The sequence below is a fragment of the Mesoplodon densirostris genome, chromosome 16 (assembly GCF_025265405.1).
Source record: "Mesoplodon densirostris isolate mMesDen1 chromosome 16, mMesDen1 primary haplotype, whole genome shotgun sequence".
NCBI classification, from domain to species: Eukaryota; Metazoa; Chordata; class Mammalia; order Artiodactyla; family Ziphiidae; genus Mesoplodon; species Mesoplodon densirostris.
The window spans coordinates 48,790,969-48,813,850 of NC_082676.1; the positions used below are offsets into that span (position 1 = coordinate 48,790,969).

The window sequence follows — 22,882 nt, forward strand, 5'->3', positions numbered from 1 at the left end:
GTAGTTAAAAAAAAAAATCCCTAGGTCTAGGTCACTAAAGATCTTTAGTTACTTGGTTCTCAGCATTGTTTAATTTACCTATGGCTACATCCAACCTATAATTCACAATGAATTTGAGGTAGCATTCAACATTATATAATATTAAACAAGTAGATTTTATGATATGTAAATTATATCTTGATAAATCTGGTTAAAAATGAGTATATAGCACATAGTGTGTATGTATATGCATATATTATAAATATAGTGTGTGTTTGTATGTGTTGTACTATCAGCTTCCTAGAGGCCAAAGCAACCAGAGATACATGAAATGATAACAGAAGTTCATATTTTCTATAGGGAAAATCACTTTTTTTTTTTTTGCGGTACGTGGGCCTCTCACTGTTGTGGCCTCTCCCGTTGCGGAGCACAGGCTCCGGACGCGGCCACGGCTCACAGGCCCAGCCGCTCTGCGGCATGTGGGATCTTCCCGGACCGGGGCATGAACCCGTGTCTCCCGCATCGGTAGGCGGACTCCCAGCAACTGCGCCACCAGGGAAGCCCGGGAAAATAACTTTTTGAGGAGAAAAATAAGCTTTCCCTAGAATTTAGGTCTAAAGGAAATGTCTCACATGGATCCTGAACACGTATTGCCGCCGTGGACAATGTTCTTAATGACATCCCTATGACGGGGTCAGAGAGGAGGAGGAGAGAGCATCCATCTAGCACTGTCGGAGCCTGCAAGCTTGACTAACACACGGGTGTCTGGAAAAGATGCTAACTTGATGAACTCAGATGGTGCATCTAAAATAGAGACAGAGAGAGACACATTTGGGGCTCAGAGCGTCCCCAAACACTAATTTGAGAGGAGAGGATCGGTAAGGTGCAGGGAGCTGAGGGTGCACGGGAGAGGGATGGAGAAGCAAGTTAAGCCGGGTGTGTACAGTGCAGGCCTCCAGGGGGACCACAAGCCCCTCTCCCTGCCTCTCCCACACCCGCCACACTAGGGAGCTGGCTTGTGGACGAGGTGGGGTGCGGGTCTGATCTGCTGCAAGGTGTGTACCCTCCTCTATTTGAGGGTTCTGTCTCTTTGAGGGTCCCCCGCCTTCTGGGACTGTCTCCTGCTTGGGCTCCACCCAGTCCCTCCGAAGACCTGAAGAGCAGAGAGTACTTTAGATCAGCTCAGTTCTAAGTCTTAAGGCAAATCCGGTCTCCTCCCCTCCCCCACCCTTTCCTTGGGTTTGCCTCGCCTGGTCGTACTGAGCTCCTGTTTCTCCAGGCAGCACATGAGAATTCTCTGCGGAGCTTTTACAGGCTGATGCTTGGGCCACACTCCAGACCAATCAAATCGGAACCTTCTAAATATCTGGGACCTTCCTGTGTGGCCTGCCCTGGGGGAGGACGAGGTGATGAGCTGGCCAGAGGCCATCAGGATGGTGTTGTAATCAGGGGCTGGAGCGCTGGGCAGACACTGGCCACTGTTCTTCCAAGGGCATCTGCTCACTGGGGAGTAGGATTTTGAGAGAGACTTGGGTGCGGCCAGGTTACTAAATGAAGGTGAGCGTCCACATCCTCATCTCTTTACAACATGGCAGGTATCCTGACAAGCTGTTTAACATAAGAATGCGATTTTGACCTTGACAGAATCTGATAAGCTGGAAGTTCATATCTAATTAGAACTGTAAAATCACAGTAGGTACAAGTTCATCTCTGGAACCACGAGTTCAAAGTTTAACTCTATCATGTGCTTGCTGTGTGATCTTGGGCAAGTTACTCAGCCTCTCTGAGTCTCAGTTCCCTCATATGTAAAAGGGCCATAATGATAGTTCCTCCCTCAGCAGGCTGTTGTCAGAGTAAGTGACATAACGCAGGTAAAGCTCAGAGCCTGCACACAGAAAGCCATATTGTTAAAGTGAAAGAATAAATACAGAGAATAAGAGGAATGGTGGGTACAGTGGTTCTTTCCCCCAGTCTCCAGGTGGCAGAAAGTGAACTAGAGCAATAGACCAAAATTTCTGCAAAATCTATTCCCCAGGAGATCCTTATGTGAAGCCCAGAATGAAAGGCAAGGTCGTACCATCTGTGTTTAGAGGTGGGGCTGGCACGAGCCCTCCGGGAGAGGCTAAGGGGACTCTCCTGCAGGGAGCTACATGCTCAGTCCAGACGGGACTTCCCTGAGGAATCAGCAGACCATCTGTCATCTTCTGAAATTCTGAATGGGGAAGCGTGGATTCCAGGCCTTCACAGACTCATCCTCTCCAGCAAAGCCCTCCTTCAGACTGAGCCGGGGAGGAAGAGATGGCTTAAGCCACCCAAGCCCTGATAACCAGAGGCCTGGAATGAGGGGCAGAGCCATTCCTACCAGGAGACCTTGTAAGTGGATGTGGGGATAAATATAGACAAGAGTCCACCGATTCATAGGGCCATGACGATGCTTCAATGATACGTGTCATAAGTGCTTAACATATAGACAGAACTCAATATACTACGTTCATCAGAGTTGATGAATTCTTTACCTTTTGAGGTTCTCCTAACTTTCAACTTTCACCAGACACGAAGATGTCCTAACATGTTCTAGGTTATCTTAAGGCCCTAATTTTAATCCCCCAAAGTGTATTGTTACTGTTCAAACTTTGGGTCAGGTTTTCTAAGCATATGTATCCACACATATGTGGGTTTAAATTTTATATTTGATGGTGGACACACTAATCGAATATGAAATCATGTGGTTTGGGGGAATCAAATGCATTCGCCTCTAGCAGCAAACTGGAAGTTAGCAGTCTAGAAATGGTTCCTGGCTTCTAATAGCTTGCTTTGGAGGAGCAACTGGGTGGACTTGCAAATTGAGGAAGTACATCAGGAAAAATTGAAAAGTGGTATAGTGGGGAAAAGGTGCTAATTGGGAGTTAATAGTGTGGATCTGCGTAGGACTGAATCACTTTGCGGATACAACCTTCAAGTTGGTAAGACAAAAATAAGAGCAGTGATAGCGTGCAGATCAACTGGGTTATTTCATGATTTATTATGTAAGGTTTTCCATATTTAAAACAAAATCTCTTTATATGGTTACATACTGTATGATTCCAACTATATGACATTCTGGAAAAGGCAAAACCATGGAGACTGTAAAAAGATCAGTGGTTGCTAGGGGTAGGGGGTGGGAGGGATGAATAGGCAGAGTGCAGAGGATTTTTAGGGCAGAGAAACTACTCTGTGTGATACTATAATGGTTGATGCATGTCATTATACATCTGTCCAAACCCGTAGAACGTACACCACCAAGAATGAACCGTAATGTGAACTGCAGACTTTGGGTGATGATGATGTGTCAGTGTAGGCTTATTGACTGTAATGAATGTACCACTCTAGTGGGGATGTTGATAATGGAGGAGGCATGGAACTGGGTGGCAGATAAATTGAGTTTTCAGATCAGAGGTCAGGGTGACACGTGTTATTAAGATTTAAGCCTCTTAAAATGATGCCACGTCACACATTAGATTTAATCAAGTTGAGTTTTTGCCCACTAGCAGAGAAAGCCAGTGGAAGTGTGAAATGAAGTTTAGAATGAAGGTACTTTCAGCCGAGTCATCTCTGGCTCATGTGGACTTGCTATTGTTAAGCAAATGTCACCACTACACCCATGGAAGGAATGACTCATAGTCACTGCTGGAAAGAGGGAGGAGAGGGAATAAGAAGGTTTAAACTTGAAACGCTGAGCCCTGAGTTTTAAATGAAGAGGCTTAGTTGGATTTAATAAGAAGTGTTTAATTGTTTGATTGGGTTGTAATAAGAAATGCAAAAGAACTATTATTTCAAAACTCTGGGTTGTATCACTTCTAATGATTGATATCATAGAACTGATATGGTGGAATCGATAGGTAACCATTCGAGTTATTGAAGTGTTCTCTTGAGCTCAAATCAATGCTGGTGTCCTGTAGGTTTGCTTAGTCAATTTTCTTTGAATCACATGTTATATTTGACAAAGTTAGATGGTTAAAATAAAAGCAGATTTAATTTGACTCTTCTTTAAACAGTTCCTGGGAAAACAAACCAATAATTGATGCCTTTTACCAAAAGAAAACGCAATGAAACCCTTAAGGGTCTGTCATTCATTTCATCTATTAGGCGCACAAAGGAAGTCTGTTTCCCTATAATCTGATCTGCTCTGTGCACACAAGCCTCCCTTTGATTGGTGTCACAGACTAATGGAGAATGGGTTTTCTCCAAGGCAGGAGTGGAGCATGTTGAGGCTGGGTGGCACAGTGGTCATGTGTTCGGGAGCCAGACCCTCTGGGTTTGGACCTGCATCCACCACTGCATGAATCTGGAAGTCTCTCAACTCTCTGAGCCTCCATTCCCTCATGTAAAATGGGGATAATGACAGCACACACCCCATAAGATCGTTGTGAAGATTAAACAAGCAATGCATATAAAACACTTAGGTTCTCAGCACTCAAAATACATTATCAATCTCTGCAGTGATTTTTCAATGAGGTAAATACATAATATGAAACAGAGCTGAGGGGCGGGAAAGGACTGAAACAAACTATGGCATGTTTAATTATATTAACCATCCGTAGGTGTACGTTCAAAATATTTACCATGGGTATTGGATGATTAAAATCTATAGGTCTCTGCTATCACGTTTGTTGTAGAAAAGATTATGGGTAATGTTGTTAGTAAACAGGGATTCAATATCTTAACAGGAAATTTTAGAATTTCTGAAATAGCACATAAAGATGCAGTTGAGATGGATGTGTGGAGGGTGAACTATGACAGCACAATAATTGGACCAGAGGCCGTGAATTATCGCCCAAGACAGAGCTTCCCTGTTAATAGGCTCTATCTGGCCCTTCAGTAAGAGGACTAGATTTAACTTTGTATTATTTTTCCCAAAGAGCCAGGCAACGTTTTGAAGATATACAGACTTAAAGGAAACACTGGCCTGTGTGCCAGACAGACCATATTTTCTTCCTTCTCTTCGAGGAACTGCCCACATCACATTTGCTTTTCAGAGAGGCTGTTCCTGTTGTCCTTCCTGACAGATGGCTGGCAAAGTGACCTGTCCCTTTGGCCACAGCTAATTGGATCACATGATCACTGAGCCATACTGGTCTATCAGTCTCTTTCCTGGGGTTTTAAATTCTAGACTATTCTAGGTTTGGGAATTAGACATTGAGAATTGAGAAGTGACATAAGGCTGAAGGAGGTAACACTGATGCACATCCACAGTGAGAGATGTCAGTCAGAAGCCAGGGTGACAGACTGGGGTCCCCAGGATGGAGACAATGAATGCTGGGCTCCTGGAAGCTTTCTGGTCCCAGCTGCACTTCCTGCCTTTGGATGTTGGGAGATACACAAGAACATGCCATGTCTGTCCAATAAATCCCCCTTTACTCCCTGTGGCTTGACAAGAAAACTTGAATTCCAGACGTTTCACTTTCCTTGATATAATTAATTCTATTGGGAAAACAGACCCTTACGCTTTTTTGTTCTGTAATTTACTATCCTCTGAGGGGTGAATGTAGGGGCTACAGAGAAGCAGTAAGTCACTTCATTGATGAGAGACCTGGACGAATTCAGAAAGTGGAAGGGCCTCACCGTGACTGGGGAAAATGAGTTGGCAAAAAAAAAAAACACGGCAGTCAGAATTGCATACGAGAGACTGGAGGCTGGGAGGAAGGTGCCATAATTGGGATAGAACCAAAGAGAAGGCAGGAATCCAAGATCAGACAGCAAATGTCAAAAGGTTCTCTGGAAGAGGATTAAGGGAACAGGTAGCAAAGACTTTGAGCTATCTGTGAACCATATGATAAAGGACTCACCATATGGTGCAGGAAGATAGCAAAGCAGGTTGAAGTAAAGGGAAGAGCTTTTGTCTGTAGGATTATATAACCACCTCTAATGTGTGGACGTATATGTGTGCATGTGAATCCACACTACTAATGAGATTAAAATTAGGATAGACTCCCACAACGGGAGTTCTGAGACTTCAGAAAAGGCCTTTGTTACTGGTAGAAACTAAACTGCCTTTTTATCTCCTCAGGCAATTTCTTCCTGTGGTAATTCAGTGCTGCACTTGGATCCAGCAGAAGACACTGGAGTCTGGGGCTTGGAGCTCTGGATTGTTCTCTTGTGCCCAAACTCAAAGCACACACTAGTTAAGTACCCCAGTGGCTTTTGGGGAGACAGCTTGGAGGTTGTGCTGTTGGGGAACTAGTGTTAGCAACCAGGGCCAACTTCAAGCGCACTGGGGACCACGATCTCTGTAGGGGCTCGTGAAAGTGTTTTAATTCCTTTTAGAATCACAAGAAAAAAAAATGAACTTTTAGGCTGAAGAAACTGCTTTAACATGTAATATTAATACATTTGTCCTTATACCAAAGCAGTCGTAAGATACAGTTTTCAACTTTTTTTGATGGTGTAAGGAAGAACCCACAAAAGTCTCCATAGCAGTTTTGAAACTGTTTCAAAAACGAAAAGACTAGCAGTTTGATGGAGATGAGTGGACCCAAAAGTAGAGAAGAGTGCTGTTAGAGATGGAAAGAGGCAACTAGAATCACAACACCTGATTTCAAATCCTGGTCCTGCCTACTCCCAGCTGTGTAGTCTTGGGGAGGTCACTCAATCTCTCTGACTTATAATTTCCAAATAGGTGTAATAGGGTTAATATCAGTAGCTACCTTGCATGACTGTGGTAAGAAATAATATGATGTGTGATGCATATAAATCCACAGCATGATCCCTGGCATTTAGTATGAGCTCAAAAGTTGGAGGCAATGGAGATGGGCAAGTGGAATTGTAGAGGGTGGGGATGGGAGATAGAGCTGGTGAGGGTTAGAAGAAACGGAGGGTGACGGTGGAAAGGGAACCAGCTGAAGAACCACACACACTAGAGGTGCCTCCAAGACTTGGAGGACCCCATGAGCTGAAGCCTGTAGAGGAGGTGAGAAGGGCAGGCTCTAGAAGAGAGTAGCCCATCCTCAGGAGCCCTCCCAGGAATCCCTGTTGATGGCTCCCAGTTCCGACGGGTGTTTGCACATGCATAGGTAATTGACAAACACAGAGTGAGGAGGGAGAACAGAAAATCTGGAGGCTTCCATCACCATGCACGTGGCATTTGTCTAATGGCAAAGGCTCAGAATGAAAACAAGGCATGCAAACTCTGCTTACGCTTATAGGCAAAGAGCAGAGAGGTGGAAATGAGAAAATAAGAGGGGAAAACGGTTAACCTTCTAGAATATGTTTGTGACATGGCAAAGGCGACCACTGTTGAGACTAGAAATGCAAGTTTTAAGTATCAAGGCAATCAAGAGCCTAAGATCACATGCATCTAAACCAAACCTGGTCCGTTAAATGCCCCTGACGAGCTCTGTGACTTTACCAACTTATTTCAACTTCCTGCATCTCCTTTCCTCATCTGTAAAATGGGGATATAAGTAGCTACATCACAGCATAAACATGAGCCAAAACATACAAAGCACTTACAACAAAGTCTGGCATATAGTAAGGACTCAAAATGTTAGGTGACATCATCATCTTCATCACTACCGCCACCACAAGAATATACGTTCCATGAAGGCAGATATTTTTGTCTGTTTTGTTCAAAGCCATTTCCTCTGCACCTAGAACAGTGCCTGGCACATAGTAAATGCTCAATACATATTTGTTGAATGAATAAATCCTTACTCATGCTGTCAGTGGGCAGTTATTATAAAAGTGATACTCCTCCCCAGTATGGGTTCCAATCTTAGTCTCAATTCCTTTCCCTCATGTCTGCCCTCTGCTGTCATAAGCAGCCACCATGCCTTGTGCTCAGATCTGGAGAGTCAGGAGCTAGGAGATCACTGATAACCTGGGAGACGGGCGATTCAGAAGTAGCTGAGAGTAGAAGTCACAAGGCAAAAGGATAAGGCACAGGTGAGTGGGGAGGAAGTGTAGGCAGCAAATATCAAAAGAGCAGTTTGATTCTCTGGATATAGTCAGTGAGTAAAGGACAGAGAAGGGAGAGTCAAGGTCACAGAAAACATCTTTAAGGATACGGGAAATGCTGAGCATACTTCTCATCTAAAAGAAAGGAGATAGGGGAGAGGGAAGATCAGAGACTTTCTGTAGCTTCGACATATACACAGAAAATGTAGCAAAAGACTTTATGTTCTTAGGAATACAATGGTAATTGAAGTACCAAACTGTCATGTGACTGTAAGATCTTGAAGGCAGTTTTTCAAAAAATGTGGCACTTCTACCATTGGCAATACAAGGACAAAATTATTTTTCTTTTAATAAATTCTCCTAAGAATATATTAAAATAAATATATGACTGCTAGATCAAGCCTGTGATTTCAAATACATTATCACTTAGGGCAATGCTAAGAAGAAGAAAAGGAAGTCAACTAAATCAATTAAAAAATATATTTAAGGGGAATTCCCTGGCAGTCCAGAGTTTAGGACGGCGCTCTCACTGCCGAAGGCCCGGGTTCAATCCCTGGTCAGGGAACTAAGATCCCACAAGTCACGCAACGCGGCCAAAAAAAAAAAAAAAAAAAAAGAGAGAGAGAGAGAGAAAATATTTAAGATAGTATAAAGGAAGTATGTACATGCTTAAAAAAATAAACAAAAAAAATAAAAACAAGTGCATAAATAGGTAATAGTTGGGAAACTTGGCCAAGGCTATACTCAACCCTTTTGTACAGTCTGAATCTTGAGCCAAGGGAGTTGGTGTCAGCACCTTGGAGAGTGGCACCCAAATGCTGAGTCTCTGCTGTGCCATAGGAAAGGGGCCACTGGTTAACACTAAATGGCCTCCTTAGTGACACTCAGGCACTTAATATCATCAGCCTCTTGGGCATTATTCTAGGAAAGTCAAACACCAGAAGAGGAGGCTTAATGGTTTTGTCTCTCACCTCTCAGCTTTTTATTTTTGATTATCTTCAATGCATACAGAGCAGCAGACCTGAATGGGACTTTTTGAAGAGATAAATGTAATACCGGGGCACTCAGTTTCTAAAGACTTGCCACTTTTCCTTTTAATTTTATAAGCTGCTGACTTCTTCCTACTTGATTTATTCCTGGCTTATGCTATGCTTCAGGAAAAGCAGCACTAACACCTGGCACGTTCCATGATTTGAACACAAGGAAATGTCATCGAGAAGAGAAGCTTAAAGTTTTTTGCTTGTGGGGCATGAAAATTGGGAGTTCTAAAGGTTAAAGTCAGAAGGTCTTTCATGTCACCAAGAAGAATTCCAACCAGAGCTGAAAAGTAGGGCATATGGCTGAGGCCACTATCTTTCCATCAAAATTGTTCTCCCAGCGTCCCTTGCACTGAGTCATGTGACTAAATTCTCTGTAATAGTGTGTAGGCAGAAGTGATGGGTGCCACTTCCAAAGCAAGGCTTTTATGAAGCAGCTTGTGCCTCCTCTGTACTCTTCCCCCCCCGCACTCTGAGTATAGACAAAAACAAGGCAAAAACAAGGCTGTAGGGATTGATGGGGCCGCGTAAGATGGAAGGAACCTGGGTCACTTAATCACCATATGGAGAGCATGGGTGAGGCCAGGAACACCCATCTTGGACTGTTACATGAATAAACATTAAACTTCTATTGTGTCGGAGCCAGTATAGATGTAGGGGTCTTTTTGTTATGGCAGTTGGATCCACCCTAACTAATAAAGGAGGTTAGGTGTGTGGGGTCTGGAAGAAGAGATGTTCTTTTTTTTTTTGCCACGCTGCATGTGGGATCTTAGTTCCCCAACCAGGGATCAAACCTGTGGCCCCTGCATTAGAAGCACAGAATCTTAACCACTGGACCGTCAGGGAAGTCCCAGAGGAGACATTCTGAGATTTCCATTTACTCCCTCCCCTCTTTGCACAGTTAATTTAGCTCATCCTTTAGATAAAGCCCAAGAGCCTCTTTCTCCCAGAAGCCTTCCCTGACTTTGGCCAGGGCCGATCCCACTCCCGTAGGCTCTCCCAGCACACGGCAAACATCAGAGCTGTACTTTATATCTGTTAGTGTGATTTTTTTTTGATTAACATTTATACTCCCACTGGGCTTTTAAGTATGCATTTTTCAAAATTCATAGAATGATACACTTCCTTGTGCATTTTGTTGTATGTAAATTTTATTACCTTAAAATGATCAGAAACAAATGTTGAATTCTGGTTAAATGATATGCATGCTGAAGAGTTCAGGTGTGAAGTGTACCGATATCTGCATCTTGGTTCGAAACGATTAAAAAATGGGTTGACAAAGAGATGGAGAGACATGTGATCACACATATACAGTCAAATGCTGGCTGCAGAATCTAGGTATTGGGTATTATGGGTGTTCATTGTATAATTCTTTTAACTTTTCTGTATTTTTAAAGTTTTTCCTAATAAAATGTTGGGGGGAAGTTCAAAGAGAGTAGGGACTATGAGTACATTACATAAATAGAATTATTCTATGTACAGTGTATTTTATATTACTAATCATAATGTTCTGTGATTTGCTTCTATTTTTACTTGATACTATGTCATGGATATCTGTCCATGATGACAGATAGACAGACAGACAGAGATATGAGAGACACAAAGACCTCATCCTTTTGAAGGTATCATGGATACACCATTATATGTTTAACTTTCACACTACTGATAAACATTTGGGCTATTTTCATTTTTTTTCTATTACTGATCTTTTCCTATGATAGCTCTTCTGTGCTGCTGGATTTGAGCTTCTTTATGTTAGCTCTAGGTCCACCACAACATGTTCCTGCCCTCCCCACACCACCAACCCCCCAGCAGGCCAGTATCCTCCACAGGCAGGAGTCCACGAGTATAAGAAAATAATAAGAAAGCCCTCATTCAAACTTCCCAGCATGATTTTCTAAAAACATCTGGATCATACAAATCATTACCACAAGCACATCTGAAGTCTCAGAAAGCAAGTGATACTAGCATTAATTAAATATCCAATGGATATATATTATGGCACTTTAGAATTAGGGGAATCAAGTCTGTAATGTACAGAGTTGTATTTGTGCTGTGTATACACGTTATCAGAGACTTGCTGTGTTTATAAGCTCCACTTGTATAACCAGTCTGAACAGTGCATATCTGCCCAATTTATATACCTGGAGCACAATTTTAACTGCAGAAATCACTTGACAACCACAGAGGTAAAATTCTTGAAAAGTGAAAGGTTGGCAAAGCAGAAGTCAAAGGTTCAAGAAATCAGAAAAAAATAGAGAGGATAAAACTATAAAAATAAACATTAAATAACAAATGAATAATACATGCAAATGTTCTGCAACAAAAGTTCTAGAGGGCGTCTATCTCCAAGTAAGCCAGACATGCCAAGAGGCCCTGCCCTGGTGCAATAACGCTCCCAGGGAAACGCTTTCACATGGTCAGGAAAGCAAACTCTCCAAATTTTTCTTCTTTTTAAAGTTTTTGAAACAGGGTTTACTCGTTTGGAACTCAATGGCTTTCACACTTGCTTTGTCCCTTGTTTCATTTTCATAGGTCTTAGCAAAATGCTTGTGTCTCTCCCTAGTCGCTCCACAAATGATTACTGTCTCTAAGAGCACGTTTTTCTGGGCCAGATCTGATACAGTGGGCCTGCAGGAGGGGAGGTGTGAACAGATTACCCAACGGTCCATGTCTTTCATCTTTGGCGGGGGAGCAGTTACTGCTGCTGTGTTCTTCCATTTAAGGGGGTTGATGTATATATCCCACAAGACTGAAACATGGTAAAAGTAGGCATTCAAATATAAAACCACATTAATTTAAAACCGCGACTGGCAAAACAAGAGCTGCAAAGGATTACTCTATGTTTTAAAGGATGGTAGAGGTTTTTGTTATTCTAGTTTGCTTTCATGACATACTGTTGTTTTCCTCTGTGATTTATTTGATGCCACATCCCCAGTCTGGAACAGAACTCTCAATTATTATAACAGTTTCCATGGAAACATATGATCTATTCTCTCTCATTCCCTCACTGTTCCCCAAGACCCATTCTCCCACTTCTCTACCCACCCCCCAACCCCAATCCTTTCTGTAAGACCCTCCAGAACTTCCATTCCTCAATCAAAAACTCTCGTCTGTACTGCTGAGTGATCAAAAAGGTGAAGAAATATGTGTGTGGGCTGCTAACTTTTGAGGCAACAGGACAAGGATAAATATGCATATTTATGTTTGTTAAAGTAGCAGAGAGAAACTGGAAAGATGCAAATTAACAGAACAGTTTGTATACGGAGGGCAGTAGCAGCAAGGGGGCACAGAAGGATGTGAACCTGAGTGGGAGCAAGACTTCTCAGTGTTTATCCTTTTAATATAATTTTAATTATGAACCATGTGAAAACACTGCTTATTAAAAATATAATTTAATTCTTTAAAACTCCCCGACAGCCTCAGCTGATTAGAACCTCCTCTTCATTGAGGCTTCATTCTTCCTTGTCATCACGGAAACCCCCCCATCTTTGAAATCTAAATGCCCTTAGTCTTCCTAGCATTTGAAATCTCTTGGCCTCACCCACTTGTTTCTCATCCCTAGGCCTCTAGACTCCTTCTTTCTCCCCAAGGTTGTAACCCTCTTTCTGCTTTGACTTCCTTCCAGTCTGGATGTCATTGTTATTCATTTATTCAGTACACTTTTGCTGAGTACCTGCTAGAACGGGCTCTGTTGGATCTGCAGTGGGCACCCCTCTTCCCAGAAGCCTTGACTCCCTTATTACTGTGATCTTCTAGGGCACCGATCCTGCTAATCACCATCCTTAGCTCAAATCCACCATCTACTTCTCCATCTCCACCCCCAGGCTGCTCAGAGCTGCTGGCAAAAAGGGCACAGTGGCATGGACCTCTACCATCACTACTGCTTATTCTCTAGCCTTTTGGACCTCCAGGCTGCTCAGCAATCTTATTCCGTGTTCCTACTCTCTATTCTCACTCCCTGCCAAGGCTCTTCAAACTTTGGGCCACCACCTCAGGTTCCTTAGCCCATCACAGCAGATGGATGGACCTTGTGGCCCATAGAGAAAATTCACGCATTCAGTCTAGACCCTGAATGAATTCAATCCACAGGCACTGGAAGTACAGGGGTGAACATGACAGAGATCCTGGCTCTTGTGGAGCTCAGATCTTAGAACAAGGAGACAAACCAAGCAAGAGAAGTATCGTCTGGCGATGGGTTCTAGGAGACAGTTAAATATAATGGAGAATGAATGAGTGGCTCTTTGAGTGGTAGTTAGGGAAGACTTCTCAGAAGAGGTGGTATCTAAGTAGAGATGGGAATTACAAGAAAGAGCCAGCTCTGCAAAGAATAAAGGGAACAGCATCACAAAAGCTCTAAGAGAGGAGGGAGCTTTGTATGTCTCAAAGAACCTCATGTGGCCCAAGCCCAATGGGTGATGGGGAGAAGGAAAGGAAAAGAAGGTAGCAAACAGAGAACAATTTAAGTTGATCAGAATTTAAAGAGTGATGTAAGCCAAGGACACAGTATAGAATTTATTCTACTTGTGAAGTCATTGAAGGGTTTTAAGCTTGGGAGTGATTTGACCTAATGTAAGTTTTTAAAAATAACTATGGCTGCTGCATAGAAGTGTATTAATTATAGGTCACAAGAGTGGAAGCAGGGAAGCCAGTTAGGACTGTCTGCAGTGGTCCAGACGGTATTGTATGGCATAGATTAGGGCTGCATTAGTGAAGATGGAGAGAACTCAGTAAATTCATGATATGCTTTGGAGGAGGACCTGTCCAGACTAACGAATGGATTATGCACGCCTGGGGTAAGGGGAGGACAAAGAGGAGGCAAGGATAACTCCCAGATTTTTGACTTAGGCGACAGAGATGGGAAGAAATTTGATACTTTTGCACACCTGAGTTCATGGTCTGAGACTGATATGAGACATGCTGGTGGCACACACAGGGATTAAAAGACTCACAACACTAAACAAGTCAGGAATACTTATGACACAATCTCAACTTCAGTAAAACAGCATCTCCTAGTACGTATAATAGCATCCAGAATCACTCTACGAGTCCCAGGGTCATCCTTCGACTGTGCTGCTGTTCGAAAAGAACCATCTCCATTCTCAGCTGCAAGAGTAATCTTTTCCAAAACCAAATCCGATCATGTCACGTCTCTGCTTAAGACTTCCAGTGGCTCCCCCGCTGCACTGTGAATAAAATCCTAACTTCTCATCATAGCTTCTAAGGCTTTGCATGATCAGGCCCCTCCCACCTCTGCAACCTCACATCCTGCAACCTCCCCCTGCTCATGACATTTTGGCCCCAGCACCTTCTGATGGTGCCTAGAATGTGCCCAGCCCTTGCCTACCTCAGGGCCTTTGCACTTGCCGTTCTCTCTCTCCGCTGCGAACATTCCTTCCTAGCTCTTTGAATGTATGGCTGGTTTATTCTCATTCTTCAGGTCTCAGTTTCTACGTCACTTCCTCAATCTGAGTGGGTCCCTTCTTGATCTGTCTGTGACACAGCACTCCATTCATTTCCTTCACAGTATTCGTTACCAACTGTAGTGTAGCTCTATTTACTTTTCACTCTCTCCCTCACTGGAATGTAAGCCCCATATGAACAGCAAAATGTGCCGGCCTTGTTAGCTGTTCCTTCTGGAGCAGGTGCCACCACCCAGCTGTACTGTACCTTGCCAAAGCTGCCTTTTCCAAGCACCATCAGGAAGTTAAAATCGGTCAGTTTCATCCGGTCCCTGTTCCCGTTGTTGTCAAATTTGGATATGGTGTTAGTCGTCTTTTCTTCAGGAGTCTTGGTCCCCTGATTGATCTTGGCCCTCTGGAGGGAGAAGCACACAGAAAACATCATCAGAGCTTGAGGAGGCCCTTGTACATGCTCAAACGCATGTATAGGCCGCAAGCTGTGGTTCCTGCAGCTCATGCCCCCAGCTTGGTGAAAAGCATGGCCCAGCTTCCACAGTGCAAACCCAAAATGTGGAGGCCAGCCTTGGCACCTCATTTCTCTTTCATCCCTCGTGTCTCATCCACCACCAGGAACGGTCACTGCTTCCTCCCAGCTGTCTCTAGAATTCCTTCTTCTCTCCATCTCCACCAATACCACCTGTCATCACCTCTCACCTGGACAACCCACCTTGGTTCCCTCCACACTGGGCTTTACATGTAGTCACAGTGATCTTCCACTTCTTCATACTCAACCAAGTCACCACCTGCTTAAAATGCTTTGGTAGCGACCCATCGTTTTTAGGATAAAGACTTCGGTGCTTTCACTGGCCCAGATGGCCCAGTATGACCAGGCTCTACCTGCTTCTCCAACCTCTTCAGCATTTTCTCGGCTCCTACTTCCCTGAAACACAGCTTCATCCTCCTTTCACATCTTTGAGTCCCAGTTCCCTCCCACTTCAGGGCCTTTGCACCTACTGCTGCTCCTGTGTGGATGACTATTCTCTCCCCTTCGCCAACCTAGTTACCTCCCGTTCCACGTTTTCACTTCCTCGGGGAAGGCTTCCTTGATTCTCTCTGTCTGGATGGGCTGTGCCTATCTGCTCCCTTCAACCACCTCACTTCCCATTTACACTGCATGATAATTGTCTGTTCACTTGTTTTCCCCAACAGACTGGAAACCTGCCAGGGCAGGGAATATGTCTCATGCTCCGCAATTTCTCTGACAATGAGCATACTTTCCAGTTAAATATTCTGTTGGATAAATGGATGGATGAGGCCCATGTTTGTCCTCAGTGCAACGGGGTAGGGGCCTGCTGCTGTGAGCAGCAGAAGGATGACTCAGAATGGCAGCAAACGCTGTGAAAGCAGGGGAGAATAGGAGGCCAGAATATTTGTGATTGGAGTCTAAAGTGGGGGATGTCTTGTAGGACTGAGCCCTTAACCTATGGGGTCTGCACTAACTCCAGGTAGCTAGTGTCAAAACTGAATTAAATTGTAGAACACCTAGTTGGTGCCCACAGAGAATTGGAGAACTTCTTGGTGTGGAAAACCCACACACTTGGTGTCGGAAGTATTGTGAGAGTGTCAAGTTTTCCTCCATAGGGTTTGTAGTTTTTAGCATCCGGCTTTTTTCACTCATCCTAATGCCCTTGAAATTCACTCATGTTGTTGCTTGAATCAGTGATTTGTTCTTTGTACTGCTGAGTAGCATTCACTGTTTACATTTATTCATTCTTCTGTTATGGGCATTTGTGTTGTCTCCACTTTTGGGCTGCTAACAAGGCTGCTGTGAGCATTCTTGGTCCAGTTACCTTGTAGTAAAGATATGTTAAGATTTAAGTGTCTCTGGGACGATCAAGAGTAAATAAATACCCAGTAAACAGTTGTATTATGTGGTTTTTGGGTTAAGAAATGACATAAGAACTGGAGACAGGGACTTCCCTGGTGGCACACTGGTTAAGAATCCGCCTGCCAATGCAGAAGACATGGGTTTGAGCCCTGGTCCGGGAAGGTCCCACATGCCACGGAGCACCTAAGCCCGTGCACCACAACTACTGAGCCTGCGCTCTAGAGCCTGCAAGCCAAACTACTGAAGTCCGCACACCCTAGAGCCCGTGCACCGCAACTACTGAACCCACGTGCTGCAACTATTGAAGCCCGCACGCCTAGAGCCTATGCTCTGCAAGAAGAGAAGCAACCACAATGAGAAGTCCGCACACCGCAACAAAGAGTAGCCCCCGTTCACCGCAACTAGAGAAAGCCTGCACGCAACAACAAAGACCCGATGCAGCCAAAAAAAAAATCATAAAAAAACCCCACCAAAAACTGGAGACAGATTTGGGGGTTAAAGCCTAGAGGGGGTAGTTAAAACCAGATCATTAGGGAAATTGCATACAAGAAAAGAGCCTCAAACAGAAGTTGCATTGCTTTTTCAGGGCCATGTCCTCCCATAATCCCAAATTCTCACCCTCCAGCCCCCAGAGATTTTCCCAGGCTATTGCAATCCAAACATATCCCTCCCTCCCTCCCACCATCCCTGCTTTATTATGATGTCCCCCACCTTCTCTGAGTCCCAACTCAGGACCCACCCGATTCACACACTCCAATCTCCAGCCTGTTGAGGATCCACATCCTGACTGTCCCTGGTCCCCAGTCTCCGTTCCAGCCCTGAGGTTTGCTTCCATCCACCTGCAGGTCCCAGCACCCCCTGCCAGTGGAGCATGAGTGAGGTGCACACACTTCCCCATTTCTCCATCTGACTGCTTAGAGGAAACATTTTTCCCTGTTCTTCAAGGAGCAGCAAGTGTCCATCAGCTTGATTCCTCAGTCCTTCAAGCAACCTTCTCTCCTCTGAATTCCACGCTCCATCTCAATTTGCTTGCGTGACTCTTCTCACAGTTACATGCTATAGACCGAGAATGTTTGTGTCTCCTGAAAGTTCATATGCTGACATCCTAACCCTCAAACATGATGGTATTAGGAGGTGGGGCCAGTGGAAGAGATTAGGTCACGAGGGTGGAGTCCTCATGGGTGGGATTAGTGCCCTTATAGAAGAGACCCAGAAGAGTCCCCTTGCCCCTTCTGCCACGTGAGGACATAGTAAGAAGAGGGCCATGGGGTCTTCCCTGGCGGTCCAGTGGTTAGGACTCCAAGTTTCCACTGCAGGGGCCGTCTACCCTGGTCAGGGAACTAAGATCCCACATGCTCTGGGCGTGGCCAAAACAAAACAAAACAAAAAGAGGGCCATGAAGCAGGAAGCAGCCCCTCGCCAGACAACGATTCTGCCAGCACCTTGATCCTAGACTTTCCAACCTCCAGAACTGTGAGAAATAAATGTTGTTTAAGCCACCCAGTCTACTGTATTTTTGTTATAAGAGTCTGAACTAAGACAGAATGTTTTCTCAGCCTCTAGATGCTAGATCAGAAGTCTAATAGCCTTATCGGTCTGGTCTGCACTAATATTTAAATTAGTTGAGATCTGTTAAAAATCAGGAGATGTCCTACAAAAACTCAAATCCCGGCTTCTTCTAAAGAAGCAGATCTGGCAAAACCGGGCCCCATCCATAGGGCTGGGGCGTTTAGACGGGACACGGGGTCTCCAGTTGACCGTCATCACCACCACACCCTGTTGTCTCACACTAAGCTTTTCCCCCTTCTTGTTACCTTCCCAGTTCTAAAAACATTTGGGACAAGAACCCTGTCCTGTGTTCCTCTGAACGTCCCATGTCTCCCAGCGGCCTCGTGCCTAGCAGGTCCTCCATCAAAGAACAAACATTTTTAAATTGAGGCCCAAATTTAAATGATCCTCTATCTTGCTGCGTTGGATACGGCTTCAGAAACAGGAATACACTAATGGTTGCCTTTTCATGTCTGTAATTTAGAGCCCTAGGACTTGGTGCTCAAAGATAAAGCAAAGAGACACGCTTCTGAGCAAAGAGCCCTGCCTGTTTCCAGACTGCGCTACCGGAGAGTGAAGGCGTCCCGGCTGCCTGGCTCCAGGGCCCCATCTCAGATGAGGAATGCCTTTCTTGGCTTAAACTAACCTCCACCCCCACAAGGAGCTCCAAAGGCACTCCCATACCCAGCAGTGGCGGGAGACACCTCTGTAGGCTAGCGGTCCATGTAGATGCTCCCCAACCCCCAAGCAACCCTTCCAAAGACCAGAAGCAGCAGGTCCTGAGCTTTATTTATTCCGGGGGGTGGTGAGGCAGGGAGAGGGCTGCTAAGGAGAACAACCACCTGACATCTGAATGCTATGACATGCCAGACACTGGTTTAAATGCTATCTCACGCACTCTTCACATAACCATGGGAGGTCAGAAGTGCCATGATACATACAGGTGGGGAATCAAAAGCTCAGAGAAATAAAGTCACCTGCCTTCAGCACCCAGCAAGGAAGGGACAGAGCTGGGATTCCAATCCAGGCAGGCTGGCTCTTGAACCACCTGAACAGAATAGGCTACGCTGCACGCATGTGGCTCCAGGTATCCAGCCAAGATCCCTCGGCCCTCTCCTCTCTATACCTGGGGCTGCTTGCCGCTTACACCTGTGACTCTGCCTGCAGGCTCTTTTCCTGGTTGCAGGGGCAAGCACAGCCCACAAGCAGGCCAAGTTGAAAGTGCTGGCAAGTTAATACCCCTGGAAGCAGCCTTCAGCCTGTGATGGAAGGGGACCTCGTGGATGATACTTCAGCTGCCCGCCCCTTGACTGGAAACCCTGCGGCCCGGTTAATCCCCGGCAGGATTAAACCCCAGCTGCCCACAGTGGTAACTTGCTGATCATACTTTTCCAGCTTCCTTCCTTTCCCTGCCTCACTTTCCCACTGCTCTAGATGCTTCTTGGGCTCGCCTCCCAAAGAAACCACCTGCACTTGAATCCTTACAGTCTGTTTCTGGGGAAACTCAAAGTTGGACAATGACCAGCTGAGGGATATTAGAAAGTTGCTTAACCTCTCTGGGCCTCAGTTTCCTCATCTGTAAAAGATAAAGGGGGATGATAAAGGTACTGACCAGTCACGGTGGTTGTAAGGACTGAATTAAATGACTTAATATTTCTAAAGCACTTAAAACAATAAATGGCACATAGTAAGCATTTTATTAAATTAAAAAATTCTAAGCCTGTCAGAAGACCCATTCTGAACCACACAAAATAGAGACTTCCTTTCCCTGGCCCATCGGCAAGGCCACAGCCAGACAAAAGTCCCCAAACAGAGCCTCCTCCAATGTTCTGAAGCATACCACATGTGGTAACTTCACCAAGCTCACCCTACCGTGAAATTCTATTACCCCAATTTCTGCAGCTCGATTTTACTGTCACTCAGAATTTCTCCAGATAAGAGGCTTGAAAGTAATTTCTGAGTCATTCTGGGTGCTAATTGGTTATTGCACAGGGATTACATTTCTCACGTCCAAGGTCAACTGAAATTCCTCTATGTGTCTGAGAACAATTTTCGGTCTCTTGGAAACATTTTTTTAATCAACAAACTATGGTGTGGAGCAATTACCACTCAGGCATAAACAAGCGTTTGCAGGCTCTTGCGGGAAATAAAGGACACATTTTGTTGCACGCAGATAAAACAGTCCTTTCCTTCAAGCCAATAACTGGCCCAGACAAATGCTCTGTTCATGTAGGAAATGTTTTCCTGGGTGTTCTGAAATGTCACCCTGGCTGCCCTAAGACAGAAGAAATCATTTTGCAAAATTGAGACTTCATTTTATACAAGAAAACACTGGTCTTGTTTTTTTCACCCACAAGAGGACATTTTTAACTCGGGAGCAAACGGACACCACTCCATCAGAAAGTTGAAGGAAGGAGAAGAAAAGGGTTCTCTGGAAGGCCTGCCCTCCTGTCCTAAAACAGTATCACTGTCCAGTTCTTGACTCTCCTGGGAGGGAAAGTCCTTTCATCAACTCATTTGGGCTTGAGTGAGCTGCTCTGTAAGGATGAACCTCAGTGATCCAGTTCACTGGAGAATGACTGTTAAGTCCAAGGCTAACATGTTTATTCCACTTGTTTCCATGAAGGGAGGTCCCACTGGGTCAGAACTGTCACCAGGTTTTACGGAGGGCACAGGCTCAAGACAAGGGTCAGTACACAAGTATGAGTCTTATCAAGTTGAGGGGACACTAAGATGGTTCTTGGAATAAATGCCAAAACCCTTGCTAAAGTCAGCACAGTCCTTCTACTCTGACCCCACCCACCTCCCAGCCACACCGTGAACTCACCCTTTGCTCTCTCTTCTCTACCCACACTGGCCTTCTTTCAATGTCACAGAGTTGCTATATAACTCCCCACCACAGGGCCTTTGCACCTGTTCGCCTTTCTGAATGGAATGCTCTTTTCCCCTCTTTACTTGGTTAACTTCCCTATTGTTTCCTCAATGACTCATTCCCTGTCCTCTCAGACAAGGTTACATTTCCCTCTTATATCTTCTCAGAGCACCATAGACCTCTCTTTCACAGAACTTTACCTGGTCATATTTTGCTTCTATTTGCTTGTGTGATTACTTGATGAATAACAATGACAGTAACCTATTTCATTTTAGCTATTTTATACATTTTTCAGAGTTAGTAGGCCATCATTGCTTATCTAGAATTGATGATTTCCCATCAGACTCAGTATATTAAGTTTCTGTGAACAAAATAACGTGTTTTCCCTTATGAAACTACTTTAAAATCACTCAATACACATATAATGAAGGGACTCAAACCCATTTTCCCCAAAACGTTTTCTTTGTAAAACTGGGATGTGTCCTACATACCTGCTAGTCTCAAATATGGAGTTTATTTGGCTCCACAGAAGGGAAGGGGCTTATCTGGGGTAGAAGCAGATCAGCACTACGGCCCAAGGTCAGAGCCAAGGGCTCTTAATCTTTGAAAAATGCATCCATGGGTATTTCACGGAGTCACCAGCACTATCAATTCCATTTGTTAATACAGCACCATCCTGCCGACAGATCCAAATCCAGATTCTATCCCTCAGCAAGCCTACCTGACTGAGCTTCCAAAATATCTCTACCCTGTCCACTGCTTTCGTTCACCATTACTAACATCCCTGTCCAAGCCACCATCAGAATGACCTGGGTAGTGAATGAACACTCTCAAGGAAAAGTTTAAATCTGAATGAGGACAGGGAGGCAGAATGACTTTACAAGGCAGGGGACACTTAACTGGGGTCTTGAAGGATAAACAGGAGTTTTCTGGAAAGCAGAACAACATCGCAAAGGCACAGGGTCAGGAAAGGCCTCGGTGGAAACCACACCATAAACAAGAAAAACAATACAGAGGCAGACTCAACCGGTTCCCACTGATGCCGAAGGAAAGACATCTCACCTCAAATTTCTGCCGCAGTTCCTCATTGCCCTCACTGCCTTCCGGTGGCACAGGTACATTGAAGTACTCGCCTTCCTCCTGGCTCAGTAACTTAAACCTAAAGGGAGCAAAGGAAAGACATATTCCATGACTCTACTTAATATCATTTTGTTGATTAGGATAAGGGAGGGAAGTCTATAGAAAGTTCTGCTTTAAAAACATGTGTTGGGCTTCCCTGGTGGCACAGTGGTTGAGAGTCCGCCTGCCGATGCAGGGGACACGGGTTCATGCCCCGGTCCGGGAAGATCCCACGTGCCGCAGAGCGGCTGGGCCCGTGAGCCATGGCTGCTGAGCCTGCGCGTCCGGAGCCTGTGCTCCGCAGCAGGAGAGGCCACAACAATGTGAGGCCCGCGTACCGCAAAACAAAAAAACAAAAAAACATGTGTTGAGGGTTTTTTGCTTTGGGGTATGTGTGTGTGTGTGTAGCCAGGGACACTATATATTTTTATAACCATCAGAAACACATCAGAAAAAAATGGGTTTATAGGACGCAAAGTTCTCTGCCTCTCTAAACACACAGACACACACACAATTTTCTTGATTATAACATTCAATGTTTCTACCTACTTTTTTGGTCCATTATGTGCTTTCTGATTCTGAAAGAATGTTGAGGAGCTCCCACTGTCAACGTATTCCTATCACGCTGTCCCGGCATTTCTATCCCCTTTCACTGTACCATGCTGCCACCCGGCCATCCCAGCACTTGGATGACTCTGGACTTGTCTCACTGACGCCATTTTTCTATGCAGAAACCTTCCAAAGTGCTCAGTAGTCAAGCTCCTGAGAAAGTACACAAGCCCTGGAGTCAAACTATGCCTGGGTCCAAATCTCACCTCTTCCCTTGCCTCTTTGGATAATTGAATAAGCAAGGTAGGCCCTCTGAGCCTCGATTTTTCTCATCAATAAATAGGAATAGAAGTCTTTTTCCATAGGATGACTGTGAAGCTGAGACATAATGATGCATGTAAAATGGTAAGCCTGGTGCCTAGCATTTAGCAAGTGTTCAATAAAAGGTATCATCATCATTGTTACTGATATTAATATGACTATAATAAACAAGATGGTTTCAGTTTGTTTCTAGACCACAAAGATGTTTCCATCTAGTCAGACTGAGATGAGTGTG

General features: G+C 44.6%; 1 protein-coding gene across 2 annotated transcripts in view; it reads right to left on the reverse strand.

Moving 5' to 3' along the window:
* Positions 1-22,882, reverse strand: part of PRKCB (protein kinase C beta) — a 311,308-nt gene that overhangs the window by 63,169 nt on the left and 225,257 nt on the right. For both annotated transcript variants that reach the window (XM_060120019.1, XM_060120018.1), the window contains exons 8-9: positions 21,721-21,817; positions 14,619-14,765 (exon numbers count right to left, since the gene is read on the reverse strand). In XM_060120019.1, the coding sequence (XP_059976002.1) occupies positions 14,619-14,765; positions 21,721-21,817 (244 nt within the window). The remainder of the gene's footprint in view (positions 1-14,618; positions 14,766-21,720; positions 21,818-22,882) is intronic.